General features: G+C 39.2%; 1 protein-coding gene across 1 annotated transcript; it reads right to left on the bottom strand.

The window, feature by feature from the left end:
• Positions 1-1366: 1366 nt before the first annotated feature.
• On the bottom strand, positions 1367-12497 carry LOC112554201 (NADH-quinone oxidoreductase subunit B-like). The gene is given in 7 exon segments (XM_025221853.1): positions 1367-1622; positions 4510-4645; positions 5733-5746; positions 5749-5911; positions 7586-7730; positions 11673-11805; positions 12377-12497. Coding segments are annotated over 7 exon segments (705 nt in total). The 5' UTR covers positions 12393-12497; the 3' UTR covers positions 1367-1524.
• Positions 12498-13245: the final 748 nt, after the last annotated feature.

Genomic DNA, 13245 nt, shown 5'->3' with positions numbered 1-13245 from the left:
ACATCAGTTTCTGTGCACTTCATATTCGACAAGAGCCTGAAAAAATACCCGAAAACAACTAAAAAACCTGTCGTAGTATAACAATACCTTTGAACTGAAAGATCACAGGACATTGAAAATATAAAAATCATCACACTCGTTTCCATCGCCCACCCAGCATTGTCACCGAAGGACTGCTCCCTCTCCTGCTGCCCCCTTCCACGCCTCCCTTTTTATATCAAATTTCTATAAGACAAACTAAGGTTATGCTGAAGCTGTTTCCATGTATTACAGTGTTGTATCTAACTTAAGGCGGTGGACACGTATTCGTGGAGCACTCTGTTCAAAATGATCATCTGTCATCGCCGTCTTTTTGCGGGGTGATGTGAGACACGCGGTGAGGAAGAGGGCGAGAGAGAGAGAATCCAATCACTTAGATACTGACAAACGAGACTTCACATTTGATTGGAAATAGTGCTGTGCCCCGCCCCATGCCTTTGCAACAATATTTTTTTCCAGCTGCTCAGGTCTATATTTTCCTCGGATATTGATCTACAACTTCTGTTGTTTGCGCCGCCTGTAAAATCCACCTCTTACTGAGACCTATAAATTATTCAATATCGCTCTCTCTACAAACAAGTTATAGCGAGACACAACATGCATTCCCCGTAATCCTGTCACTGAACAGCAGCAACCTACCATTTGTCTTTATGCATTAAACAAAAGATGAAAGGATTCTGCAGAAAACTATATAAATTATTATTTTATAAATTATTGCAAGCATGGCACTTTGTAACCCAGTAGCAGGATAGTGCAAGACTAATCAAATCTGGGCAACAGTTTTAATCAGTAAAATATTTTATTTCATTTTGCTTTTGCGCTGTGCAGTATTATGCTACATTACTTGACAAGAGTTCTTATTTATGCTTAATGCTCAGTGAGTCTACCCTTGAGAAAGTCCATCAAAAAGGGTAGCTGGCACATATTGACAGGTCCCTCAGGCATAATAAAAGAGTATTTTGAGTTTGCACTAAATCACTTTTCTACTTGACAATAGTGAACAAGTGGCCGATCGTTCAGGAAAAAAAGACAAAAGAAAACGTTCCTTGGTGCCACAATTACTTAGTCTCTGCAGATGTAAAACAAATGTTTCTGATTCTCCTGTTGATGTAACAGCTTTTGAGAATGTGTATTTCTGAGTCAACAAATCATTGTGTTCAAACATACACGTTTCTGGACCGAGAACAATAAAATAACTAGGAAGAAAATGAATGCATGCAAATATATGTGCATGAGTGTGTGCTCTACCCTAAAGAGTGTTTGGTGTTAAACATAAGACAATGCACTCCATTTAGTGACCGATAAATGCTAGGATAAATTACAAACGTCAGATTTGCACTAGTATTCATTTAATTTCTTCAGATATCTTCAAATTAAATCTAATTAAAAATAAAGTTCCAAAAAAAAAAAAAAAAACCCCAAAGAAAATGTACAAATAGATATTAGTGAGTAGTTTGTCCATAATGTCACACTCTAAACCACTCGTTATTTCCGGTACCACATCTGCACTGTTTTCATGCGCTTAATCTTTTTCTGAAGCTGTAACACTCCATAAAGCAAGGCTTCTGCTGTTGGTGGGCACCCTGTAGTACAAAGGAATACAATTTGATTAATCGGCATGCAAGTCTTTACAGATCAAACAGATGGTACATTAGGAATGTACAGAATCGATTACTTGACAAAACACTCCCTACCCCTAAAACTTCTACCATGCAATCAACAAAAAACATATCTTTCATGAACTCTACACTCTATGTTCTTTTTCAAAACAAAATCATCACTAGCACCAAATATATTTTTGTTTCCAATCAAGGGACCATGTAATCCTCATATCTTGTCATCTACAGACAACCTGATTTGTTGCTATATTTTCTGTTACATTCAGATTTTATCTGTGCACAACCTGGACTGCACTACCAATATGAAATATTTATATTCTGCCTCTTGCTCCATGGATTTCCTTGACCACTTCATGATCATTCACACTTCTGCAGTTCCAGAACTCACGATGCTGTGCCACTAGCAGTTCTTATGATGATGATGTGTAATGTTTTTGTAAAATGTTTTTAACCCACTTGATGATAGCACTAGTCAACACTGAAATTATTACTGACTTCAAAAGGTCCTTGGTGTGCTGAACACGAATATGACCATGAAGAATTTTTCCCGGCTCTCATTTTGAAGATCTGATGTTCATTTTCTATGTTTCATTGTGTAAATTTATCCAGTAGGACTGTAACAACATCCTAAATAATTCTAGAATGATGTAATATTGTATCACAGTGCATAATATACTGTCATGCACATGTCATCCAGAGTTAATTGGATAATTTTCTGATGCAATGCAGTACTACTGCCAGGGCGGCGTTGAAGTAAGCTGACGTCAGCAGTGTGCTATATATAGCCTAGTCAGAAAGATTGAGCATTTAAAATATTTCCCAGCTCATGGGATACAGTTTAAGCTACTGTAACCTAAAATGTTATTATTTTATCCATTTCGTTATAATACACAGCACTAATGCCTCCAAAGTGCATTAATACCATGGGCAAATTTTGCTATATTTGTGTGAAAATGACACTTGCCAATCAAAAGAAGAAAAGCATCACTTTTAAAGTGAAGAAGGCATATCATCTTTACTTCAGATACAAGATTGGCGACCAAGACAAGCCTTGGGCCCTGCATATATGCTGTGCTACATCTGCAACACAGCTTTCACAGTGACTTGAAGATAGTTGCACTTTTAACAGCACTGCAGCAGGGATGTGTTTCTTATGTGAATGGGATAGCTAAGCAAGGGAACTGCCCTGCTTGTGGAAAGAATGGACTTGCAGACAAAATGTAGCAGTTCGGGAGAAGAAAATCCAGCACCCAGCTCTGGTTGAGGTTCACAAAATCCTGCAATACCACCCCTTCATATGAAACTAAGTTTGATAAAGAATGTCATGAAAGCCATGGACCAGACTTTGTCAGCTTTCTGATACCTGCATGAAAAGTTCCCTTGACTTAGTGAGGCAAAAGTTGAAGAGGGTGTTTTCGTGGGTCATCAGATTCGAAACCTCTTCAAAAATGACCGGTTCAACAACTTGCTTGCAGGGTGATGGGAAACAAGCATGGAATGATTTTTGCCTGGTGTCTACAAACTTCCTCGAGAATGTTAGGGAAGAAAACTACAAGAAACTAGTAGAAGACATGCTATACAGTATCAGAAACTTGGCTGCAATATGTTTCTACAGATCCACTTCATTCCCATCTAGATTTCTTTCCTGACAACTGTGATATGGCTAACATTTTCATCAAGATATTGCAACAATAGAAAAAAGATATTAGGGAAAATTGTCCACTACCATGCTGGCTGACTACTGCTACAAATTTTTCTGTCATGTTCTCCTTGAAAAATTTTTTAAAGCACTAAAAATTTGTTCTCATTACTCTTTTGTGACCTAATTCTAGCAGGCATATGTTTTAAAGTAGTTTTGATTAAAGTAATTGCTGACAAGAGAATTAGTTATTTCGTTGCTCTATTTTCTGATTTGCAACCATGTACTTTGCTACATATTCTGCAGAACAGATTTTGGATCTATATGCTTCAGTGATGTTTAGTGAAAGATGCATTTTGTATCATCCTACATCTTGCTCCATATGTGTTTCTGCACTGTTGTTGCCTTTGTCTATCCTCAGTGCCAGGATTGTGCTCTGTTCTCAATTGTGTTGACTTAAAACTTCAAATGCAGTATTATAAGGAATCTCTCTTTTTGGTGGCTGAATTTGAAATGAAATCCACTGCTCATACCAATCCCTGCTAAGTGAAGGTCATCTTTACAGGAAAATCTGGTGCTGACCTGGTTCTCAAATGTCCATGGCATCTGTGCTAATGGAACAAATGCCTTCATCCTCAAGTGTCACCTTTGACCTTTGCAACTATGCCATTGGATGCTGCCTGCCTTCCTCCTATTTTCATGAGCAGCTACACTAACAGGGCTCAAAATCAACTCTTTGCTTTTGAGACCAGCTGCGTGTTTTCTTTGTGCACAGCGCTTTGAGCCTCCCATTGATGGTGGGGTAAAGTGATATGTAAATCAACTTTATTATTATCACTACTAAATAGATAACAGCTGGTTCAATCCTCAAAGCCTAACTTGGACAATAATGCCATATACCTAACTGACCTAATGCACACTATCAACGGAGAATACTGACCAACTCTTAAGACAGAAAAACATTTTTAGGAGCAAGCCATGATGGAAAAAAGTGCTGATGACAGTGTACTTGTTTTATATTTGGCTCCTATACATGCACAGATGAATACGTGAAGCTACAAATGGTCAAAACCCTATTATCACAGTTCTCCATCACACACTTCCAATATTCTACCCTTAACACAGCTGCCTTATAAAACTGCAGTGACTTGTTTCTTTACCGAGACATCACAGAAGTTGCAGTACTACTGTCCAACAAATGTTCTCACTGACCTGGCACATAAATGTCAACAGGTATAATGCGGTCACATCCTCGAACCACTGAGTAGGAATAATGGTAGTATCCTCCTCCATTGGCACAGCTGCCCATGGAGATGACCCATCGAGGCTCAGGCATCTGATCATATACCTGTTAACAAACATACACTCTTTCAAGCATCTATAATAATAATAATTTTTTTAAAAACCAACCAACCAAACAAAAAAACCCCAAGCAAAATCTATACTTTTGCTTAACTAACCTCATTGTATCAACTATCTCTCCCAACAAAGACGTCACTAGACCTTGCTAGTTACAAACAAAATTAAACAGTATACATAAAGCTTTGCAAGCAAAATAGTATGTACAAGACTGCTTGATATTTTTAAAAACACTTTCTAGCAAAATCAGGCCTTCCTTAGACTGTTCTTTTAAACATGTTACCCATGGCAGCTGATGGCAGATTTATTTATATCACCCTCTTAAAAACATCAGTTCAGAATAACAATTTCAAATTTCTTGAACTAGTGAGAATAATGTCAAATTTCTTGAACTAGCGAGCTACTTCATGATTGGGGCTTCTAATACTCCAGCCTTAAAAAAGAAGGAAATCTGATTCAATTCAAATCAGTTACAAAACAAAACACAGAATCACACAAAATATGAACACTACAAAGATTTATTATAAAATGAGTCTAAAAATCAAATATGAATTTTTTAATATACAGAGACCCTTGCCCTTAGCAATACAAATGCAAAATGTTGCTCTGATATTTTTTCTTAGTGGGAAGGGTCCTATCTCAATCCCCTATGCTGAAATATGAAAAAAATGCCTTCCACCTGTTAACTCCCTATGCCTTTTATTCACCAGGGAAGGGTGGTGGGGGAACATGGAACTGCTTGGTCAGAAAAATATTCAAAATATTTACACACCCTGTTCATGACACTGCCTTTTTAACCTTTCTTGGGGAGAACGTTTTCCCATAGGTGAAAATCTGCTGAAAGGCAGAGAAGTACAGGTCCTACTTAATAAATTAAGGTTATCATGATACAATAAATATCTTATGCTTTTTATATGCACTAGCAACTTAATGCTTTTTTCTCCAAGAGGGACATAGTGCCTTTATGTAAAGTTTTCAAATACCTGCACATTGTCTCTGTTATTCCAGTGTTCTCAAGTGAATTTGTTTTTGAACACATGCATTTGCAATTAAGAACACACTTAAATATAACACACCTTTCTCAAAGCCGAGCCATTTTATTAGTCAAAGTTCCAGCTACAATGATGCAATCTGCTTGTCTTGGACTGGCACGGAACACAACGCCAAAACGGTCCATGTCATAACGAGGAGCAGCAAAGTGCATCATCTCCACAGCACAACATGCCAGACCAAAAGTCAGAGGCCATATTGAACTCTAAGAAACAGAAAAGAAATTACTCTATTAACACTTAACATCCATCCCCATCCCTACAAGATGACATAATACAAATGTTTCCAAAAAAAGTTACCATAAAAATAATGTAAAAACTATAATTCTATGGGGATGTCTCTTTAGTCAAAACTACTTAAACGGTAATTGTTTCTGGTCAACTGAAACTCAAGTGGTCTGTTTTTTTCTGTAGATGGCATAAATTCAGCAAATACAGTGGTACCTCGACATACGAGTTTAATTCGTTCCGTAACCTTGCTCGTATGTCAAATTGCTCGTATCTCAAAGCAATTTTCCCCATTGAAATTCATTGAAATGCCATTAATCCGTTCCAGCTCCCAAAACACCACCTCAGTTGTTTTGTTAAGTGTTTTTGAATAAGAAAAAGTGTATTTACAAGAAAAACATTATTTATGAATAACAAACTACATATTCTATAAAAACATATTAAATTCTTCGTTTGTGGAAGTGTGTGGGATCTGCTTCAGCAAATCACCGTAAATCGCTCTGCCTTCTCACACATGCTTTGTGTTAAGGTTCCTCCTTGAAGCTGCTTTTCTGTCACCCACACAGTCAATAGTTTCTCCATCTTTTCATGGAGAGAAGTCCGGAGCTTAGAAATTATTGTAAGGCCCCTAGCTGGCGTTGTACCCTTTATCAACTCCTGTTTAAGCTCAGAACATATCATTGATGTGCTACACCCGTACATCCTCGCCAAGTCAATTACTTGCACACCTTGCTCATGTTTTTCTACGATTTCACGCTCTAATTCAATAGACATCATCTTCTTCCTCGGACCCATGGTTACAAAAATAAATGTGATAATGTTTTGTAAATGTACAAAAAGCAAAAAACGCGAACCCAACTTATCAAAAATGCTTCGAAACGAGGGAAACAAGCACACAGACTGAGGTCTAGTCTGAGGTGGAGAAACTGTTAGACGCTGCACACGACCCTAATATCCGCCCCGCATGTTGGGTCGTGTGTAGCGTGTAGTGTGCGATAACTCGTATCTCAAATCTTCTCTTATCTCGAAGCAAAATATCGCTCGCTCCGGCTCGTATCTCAAAAAACTTGTATGTCAGGGCACTCGTATGTCGAGGTACCACTGTACTCCTTTTCTTTCTCAGGCCTACTGCTTACAATTCTCTTCCCCTTTTTCTACGAATTGCGTCTATGTTTAAAGCCTTCAAAATCCATCTCTTTAAAAAATATCTTGAATCCAAATTACGGTTCTGCTCCTCAGTTATTTATCCATGCACATAGTTTACTTTTTTTTTTCAGTTATGGTGTCCTCTGTTTGCAAATGTGTTTTGTTTCTTGTATGGACTGTTTGTTTCATACCCAGTACACTGAGCTCACCTCCACATAGGGAAATGCTCTTTAAATATTAAGGTTATTATGAAACTGATAAATTCTCCATAGACAGCCAATGCTTAAAATGTTTTCTATATTTACTATTCTGCATACATGTGTATGTGTGCACACACATCCCAAAGACTACTTAAAAGTCTTATCTGATCTACCCAATGTTAAAAATAACTTGCTGAATAGAACTATCATGATTACAGGTTTACAACTCTAAAACACAATTACTTGAGAATGAAAAATAGATACCACAGATAAATCTCTGCAAGTCCACTTCATATAAAATCATACTTGCCTTGCGTGCCCAATTCAAAGATCGTCTGCTCTGGCCACTGCAAACTCTACTTTGTTGCTTGTGTTTTGAAAGGGGGAGTAAGGTTTTCGTTTGACCACTTCTTGTGCAGGTTCACTGCTCTTTTCACGCACTGGTACCACACTGACAAACACATTGGCAAAATGTATGGGTTAGCATCAAGGTTTATCCCCCAACCAAGGAACTGTTTACAAATTCTTTGCTACAGTTTGGCTGTCCTGAATGTGGAACATGCTCTACAAACTTTACTGATGTTGTATTTATCTCAAACTTCACATTTTGTGTGCATGATGCCTGAAAGTTGTGATTCAGTTTCTTCAGATCTCTTATGGGCTGCTGCTATCTTATTTCAATGGAAATTTCAGTGGCTCTGTATGGCTTCAGAAGAGAATCATTCTCAAGTTAACTTCATGTTATTGAGAATAATTCAGCTGATGATAAAGCAGTGGCTTCACTTTATTGACAAGCCTCTTATAAAGTATGCCAGAAATAACACTGCTAATATTGTGGGAAGTGCCATAGGTTAATGTGCTCAACTTAAGAGTAGGTCACATGTTCACTGAAAATCCTACATCCACCCAGATTAAATGGGCACATAATCTGTCATAGGTTAAAGGGATGGAGAGGGATGGGCTCTTTCTCCAGTATGATATATCCTACACATGGTAAACCACTTACAAATCACTCTAACATGACCACTAGAAAACTTTTAATTAACAGAGTATTTTGTCTATAGTCCATAAGCAAAAACAGCTTAAAAATTATTCTACAAATCAAATCAAACTTTATTGTCTGCCCCAGGAAGTCAACGACAGAAATTTTTCTTATGCTCACAAGCCCAACCACAAATACAAACATAATATGAGCATAAACATAATGTGAGCATGACAAAACATAATTGCCAGACATAACCATACATGACATTCACCACACACACCCCTACACCGTCTCTCACATACATGTGAAACTTCCTAAGGAAGATGTCAGGTAGTATGGCAGCTCTATGAGTGCCTCTTATTTAGGATGGTGATGGCTGCTGGCACGAAGGATCTCTGGTAGGCAGTTTTTCATGCATGTGGCACTTTGTAGCACCTGCTCAAGGGAAACAGCTGAAATCTGGGACGGAGAGGATGTGTTTGGGCTGAAATAATGTTATGTGCCATCTTTCTGACTGCATGAAGTACAAGTCAGAAAGTAGTTGTGGTGTATCAGTAATTTTATTTGCTTGGTGGATGACTCTGGCCAGCCTTGCCTTGTCTTTGACGAGGAGGTGACCATACCAGATGGCGATGCTAAATGTCAGGATGCTCTCAACAAGAGACCTATAAACAGTCTCCAGCACCCCAGAGCTGACGTTGAAGCCACTGAGTTTTCTCAAAAGGTACAGTATTTGCTGCTCTCTGTACCTGCTGATTTGGATTGGTGGGGAGAGAAGGGAAGTGCCATCTCTTCCATTGTGTTCACGTCCAAAGCCCATCTTCTCCGTTTTCTCAACATTCAACTACAGGAACCTGCGGTCAAACCAGTCCTCCAAATTCCCCCACGCAGGCCAGGTACTGTGACAGGGACTGCTTGTTTTTGAGGCAGCCCACAAGAGCCATGTCATCTGCATGCTTAACAAGTTAGAGAATAGCACTGTTAATAGTGATCTCCTTTGTGTATACAGAGAACAGGATAGGGAAAAGAACACATCCCTGAGAGGTATCTGTTGAGGATCTGCTCGTCTGACAATATCCATTGACAGATTTACCCTTTCAGATGAGCTGGACCCTACAGTACCTGTTGGTAAAACTCTGAGACCCACCCTCTGTGGTCCGTCCTTTAGGAATGATCTTATCAACAGAACTAGGCTGGTGTTGACATCCAAGTCTAGTGCGCGTTTTACAAGAAGGTGTGGCTGGACTGTGTTGAAGGTGCTGGAAAAATCCATGAACAGGACCCGAACAGAGGTGCCAGAAGGTGTCCAAATGTTGTAGGATAGTATCTAAAAGAGTGAGAGCGGCATCAGACACTCCCCAACGTGGTCTGTAAGCAAATTGAAGAGGATCCAGGCGATCAGCCACAGTGGAGGTTATCAAACTTCCCGCAACCCTCTCTAAACACTTGGCCACAACAGACGTGAGAGTCACAGGTCGAAAATCTTTCAAGTCTGTAGCATTAGGCTTCTTTGGCACTGGTATAATTATTGATGTGCAGGGGACACAGTGAAAATCAAGGGAAAGCTTAAAAAGTAAATATACCATCTAGTTGACTAGCATACTCCTTTCGAACCTTGGCTCTCACGTGGTCAGGTCTAGGGTTAACATGAGAGAGAAGTCTGATGACATCTCCCTCACAGACTGTGACAGTGAAGAGCAAATATGAAATCTCTCACATCAAATCGTGTGTAGAAGTGTTGAGCTCATTAACAAACGTGAGTGGGTCAAAACACTTTACTCTTTGTTTCTTTTGTTCTCTACCCATCATGGTGTTTAGGCCCCTCCATGCTTCCTTTGCATTGCTCTCGCTGTCGCTTTTCTACCTTCTTTTTGCATTCAACCTTTTGCCTTTGTTCTGAACTCCTTCTCTTTTTCTTTCACCTTCTGTTTCCCTGCATAAAAGCTATCTTCTTTTCATTGAGACAGTCTTTCAGCTCTTTATGCATCCATGGTTTTTTATTCAGATATCTGTAAATCTGCTAGGTAGGGATGACAGACTCTTCACAGAAGTGATATAAGATGTGATTGTGTCTGCCAAACAGTCCAGGTAGCCTCCACAACTAGTGAAGAATAAATTCCAATCGGTGGCCTCAAGGCAGCCTCTAAGCATCGATCTATCTCGATTGCTTCAAATGTCCAGGTCCTAATACACTGTGTTGTTGGGTTTTCACACTTAAGGAGCTGTCTGAATGTTGGTAGCAGATGAACAATGCTGTGGTCTGATCTGCCAAACAGTGGGCAGCACTTTCAAACATAAGCATCCACCACATTACCAAAGCACCTTCCAAGTTTTGTCAAGGCGGGTGGGACCTGTCACATATTGATGGAGACAGGGAAGCAGCTTACTGAAATCATAGCGGTTGAAATCCCCGAGCAAAAATACTAATCTCATCGCTGCTCGATTGTCCACAATGTGCTCAGCTGCGAGGCTGAAGTCTGGGCCTGCACATAGGTTAGTATCACAGTAATTTGGCCGAATTCACGAGGTAAATAATGTGGCCTGAAGGATTATCTCAGTATCTCATAATGGGGAGTACTATTCTGTTCCCGTATTGTGTAGTTCGTTGCCCATTCTAACTTACAAGCATACACAAGCCTCCCCCTAGATGCTTATTTGTTGCTTGTGCATTTCTGTCAAATCGAATTATTGTGTATCCTTCTATTTCAAATGTTACCTCGTCTGCTAGCCATGTTTCAGTAAGACAGAAGAAGTCACAACGTCGGTAGTCCCCATCGAATTTAATCAGTGCAGATAGTTCGTCCTGTTTACGTTGAAGGGAGCGCACATTCGACAGGGTGATGGCTGGCTATGGATATTGACACCCTCTCCTCTTCAGTCTGTTTCTGATCCCTCCTCTATATCCTCTCAGTTTCTTTTTTCTTTTCCTACATTTTATTGGAATGTCAGGGGCCTGTGTGGCCTTCTGCTGCAACGATAGTAGAAAGTCTCAAGCGTAATCCAGCATGGCTATGTCACCATTTTGACCGGTTGCACTTTGAGAAGAGAAAAAGTCTCACATACAGGTGCACTCACACCAAGAAATACAGTACTCCATACAGTCAGAGGCATTGCAGTACCACGTATGTCCATCTGTGCACAAGCTGTTAGAAGCAAAATTCCTGTAGGGATCAAAATAGACAAAAAATGTGATGGAGAAAAATTGAGCTGGGGTCAAGCCACAGCGTAGTGGCCCCAAAACAACTTTCCTCCAAATATCAACTGTTCCTATTCACAACTATGCTGCCTTTTATGGAATCCTGCTAAACCATATAAAGAAAATGGAAAAAAAAGCCATTGTCTTCACTTCTTTTGGGATCATAAAGCACATCCAACTTTTCAATCAATTATGTTACAAATGCAACATACCTAACACTTGTTTTCTCTTTGCCGGTTTTGGTGTGGTCTGTGAAGACTTGAGAGAAGGGAAATGTTATTGATCCCATCTGCCGCCCCATTACAAAAGGAATGGTTTGTGAAAAAGAGCCTGACATCCGCAACACTGCAATATTTTTTGTTTTGGGAGGAAAAGGGAAAATTAATGAACTATTTTCTACAATAGTTTTAAAAAAAAAACTAAAAAAGAAATTACATGAGTTGGAGCAGTCATAATGTCAATTTTCTCCATGTCTACCACAAGTCTCACAGTTTTAATTCAAAGTGTTTGTTGAGGTTTCTGACCAATCGCTTAATGTGGATTTATACAGAGAATGAAAGACTGAAGACATTATTCTGTTTTTAAAATATTCATTGAATTTATTGCTTACTGTGTTTAGAAATGCAAATGTTACTATCAGCCCTGTAACCAATATGACCGGTGTATCCGATCTAACTAAAAAAGATTTTGAATGATATGCCAATAAATATCTCACTTCTTAATGAATTGACAGTTGAATAACAGACTTCAACGAGTTGAAGCATAAAAAAATCGTTACGTAAGTCTAAAAATGTAAAGTGCATGCGTCCATGAAAAACAGTTATTAACACGATCATATAAGTTTTATAAAGTAGCACCTAATCTGTACAGCATGTAAGAGGAAGAGATTAGTATTTGGGAAGAAAAGCTACCATACTTGTAGAGGACGCCATGTTCTTGAACTGAGTGAAATCGAACCGAAGGAAAATACGAAATACAAAATAAATAGATTAATAAAATATTAACGGCAGAATAAAGCACTTGCAAATATATACTGAGTAAGAATAGAAATAATAGTAAAAAGCATTGTTTTTCACTGGGAAAACTGATATCAGATACATGTATGTGGTAAAATGTTTACATTTTTATTATGATTGGCCACAGAACGTGAACACGAAGTCAAGCGAGATTACCACAGACTTCATAAAAGAGAGATTACTACGACTTGTGTGACTAGAAATTTGAGGTACTTGTTATTATTCGTGTTATTTATTTTAAAAGTTTGTTTTATTTATAGCATTTGATGCCTATGCTGCCCTGTGAGAAAGAGCTGTGTTTCTCGTGGAGTACAAGACAGTATAGTGACGATCTTTAGCTCAGGTTATTGTTTGGTGAGAGAGAACTGGAGGCAGGCTTGTAGCTTTGATATCATCTAAAATTTTTAACTGGTTTTCTTGTCATATCGCATTTGTCAAGTACTTGTGCCGCGTGTGCATTACGAATATGCATTATTTTAAGGGATTGCTAGTACGATTACTAGAACGAGGCTTTGCAGCAAACAGCTTCCGGTTTAGCAACGGCTGTCAACAGTGCGAAGAGTTCAGTTCAGTTTCATGCCCGGTCCGGGCGTAGGGGGGACCGTCCGGCAGCAGCAACAGACATAATTTTCCACCCGGTCCTGTCTTGAGCAGATCATTCTTTGATTCTTTGACCTAGCTTTTCCTCGGACGACCACGACGACGGCTCCCTTCGAGGGTTCCCTGTAGAATCGTCTTGGACAGGTACGTGACCGAACCAGGCGAGCTT

This window comes from Pomacea canaliculata, linkage group LG13 (genome assembly GCF_003073045.1).
Source record: "Pomacea canaliculata isolate SZHN2017 linkage group LG13, ASM307304v1, whole genome shotgun sequence".
NCBI classification, from domain to species: domain Eukaryota; kingdom Metazoa; phylum Mollusca; class Gastropoda; order Architaenioglossa; family Ampullariidae; genus Pomacea; species Pomacea canaliculata.
The sequence above is the reverse complement of the archived record's forward strand: the minus strand, read 5'-3'. Positions and strand labels throughout refer to the sequence as shown.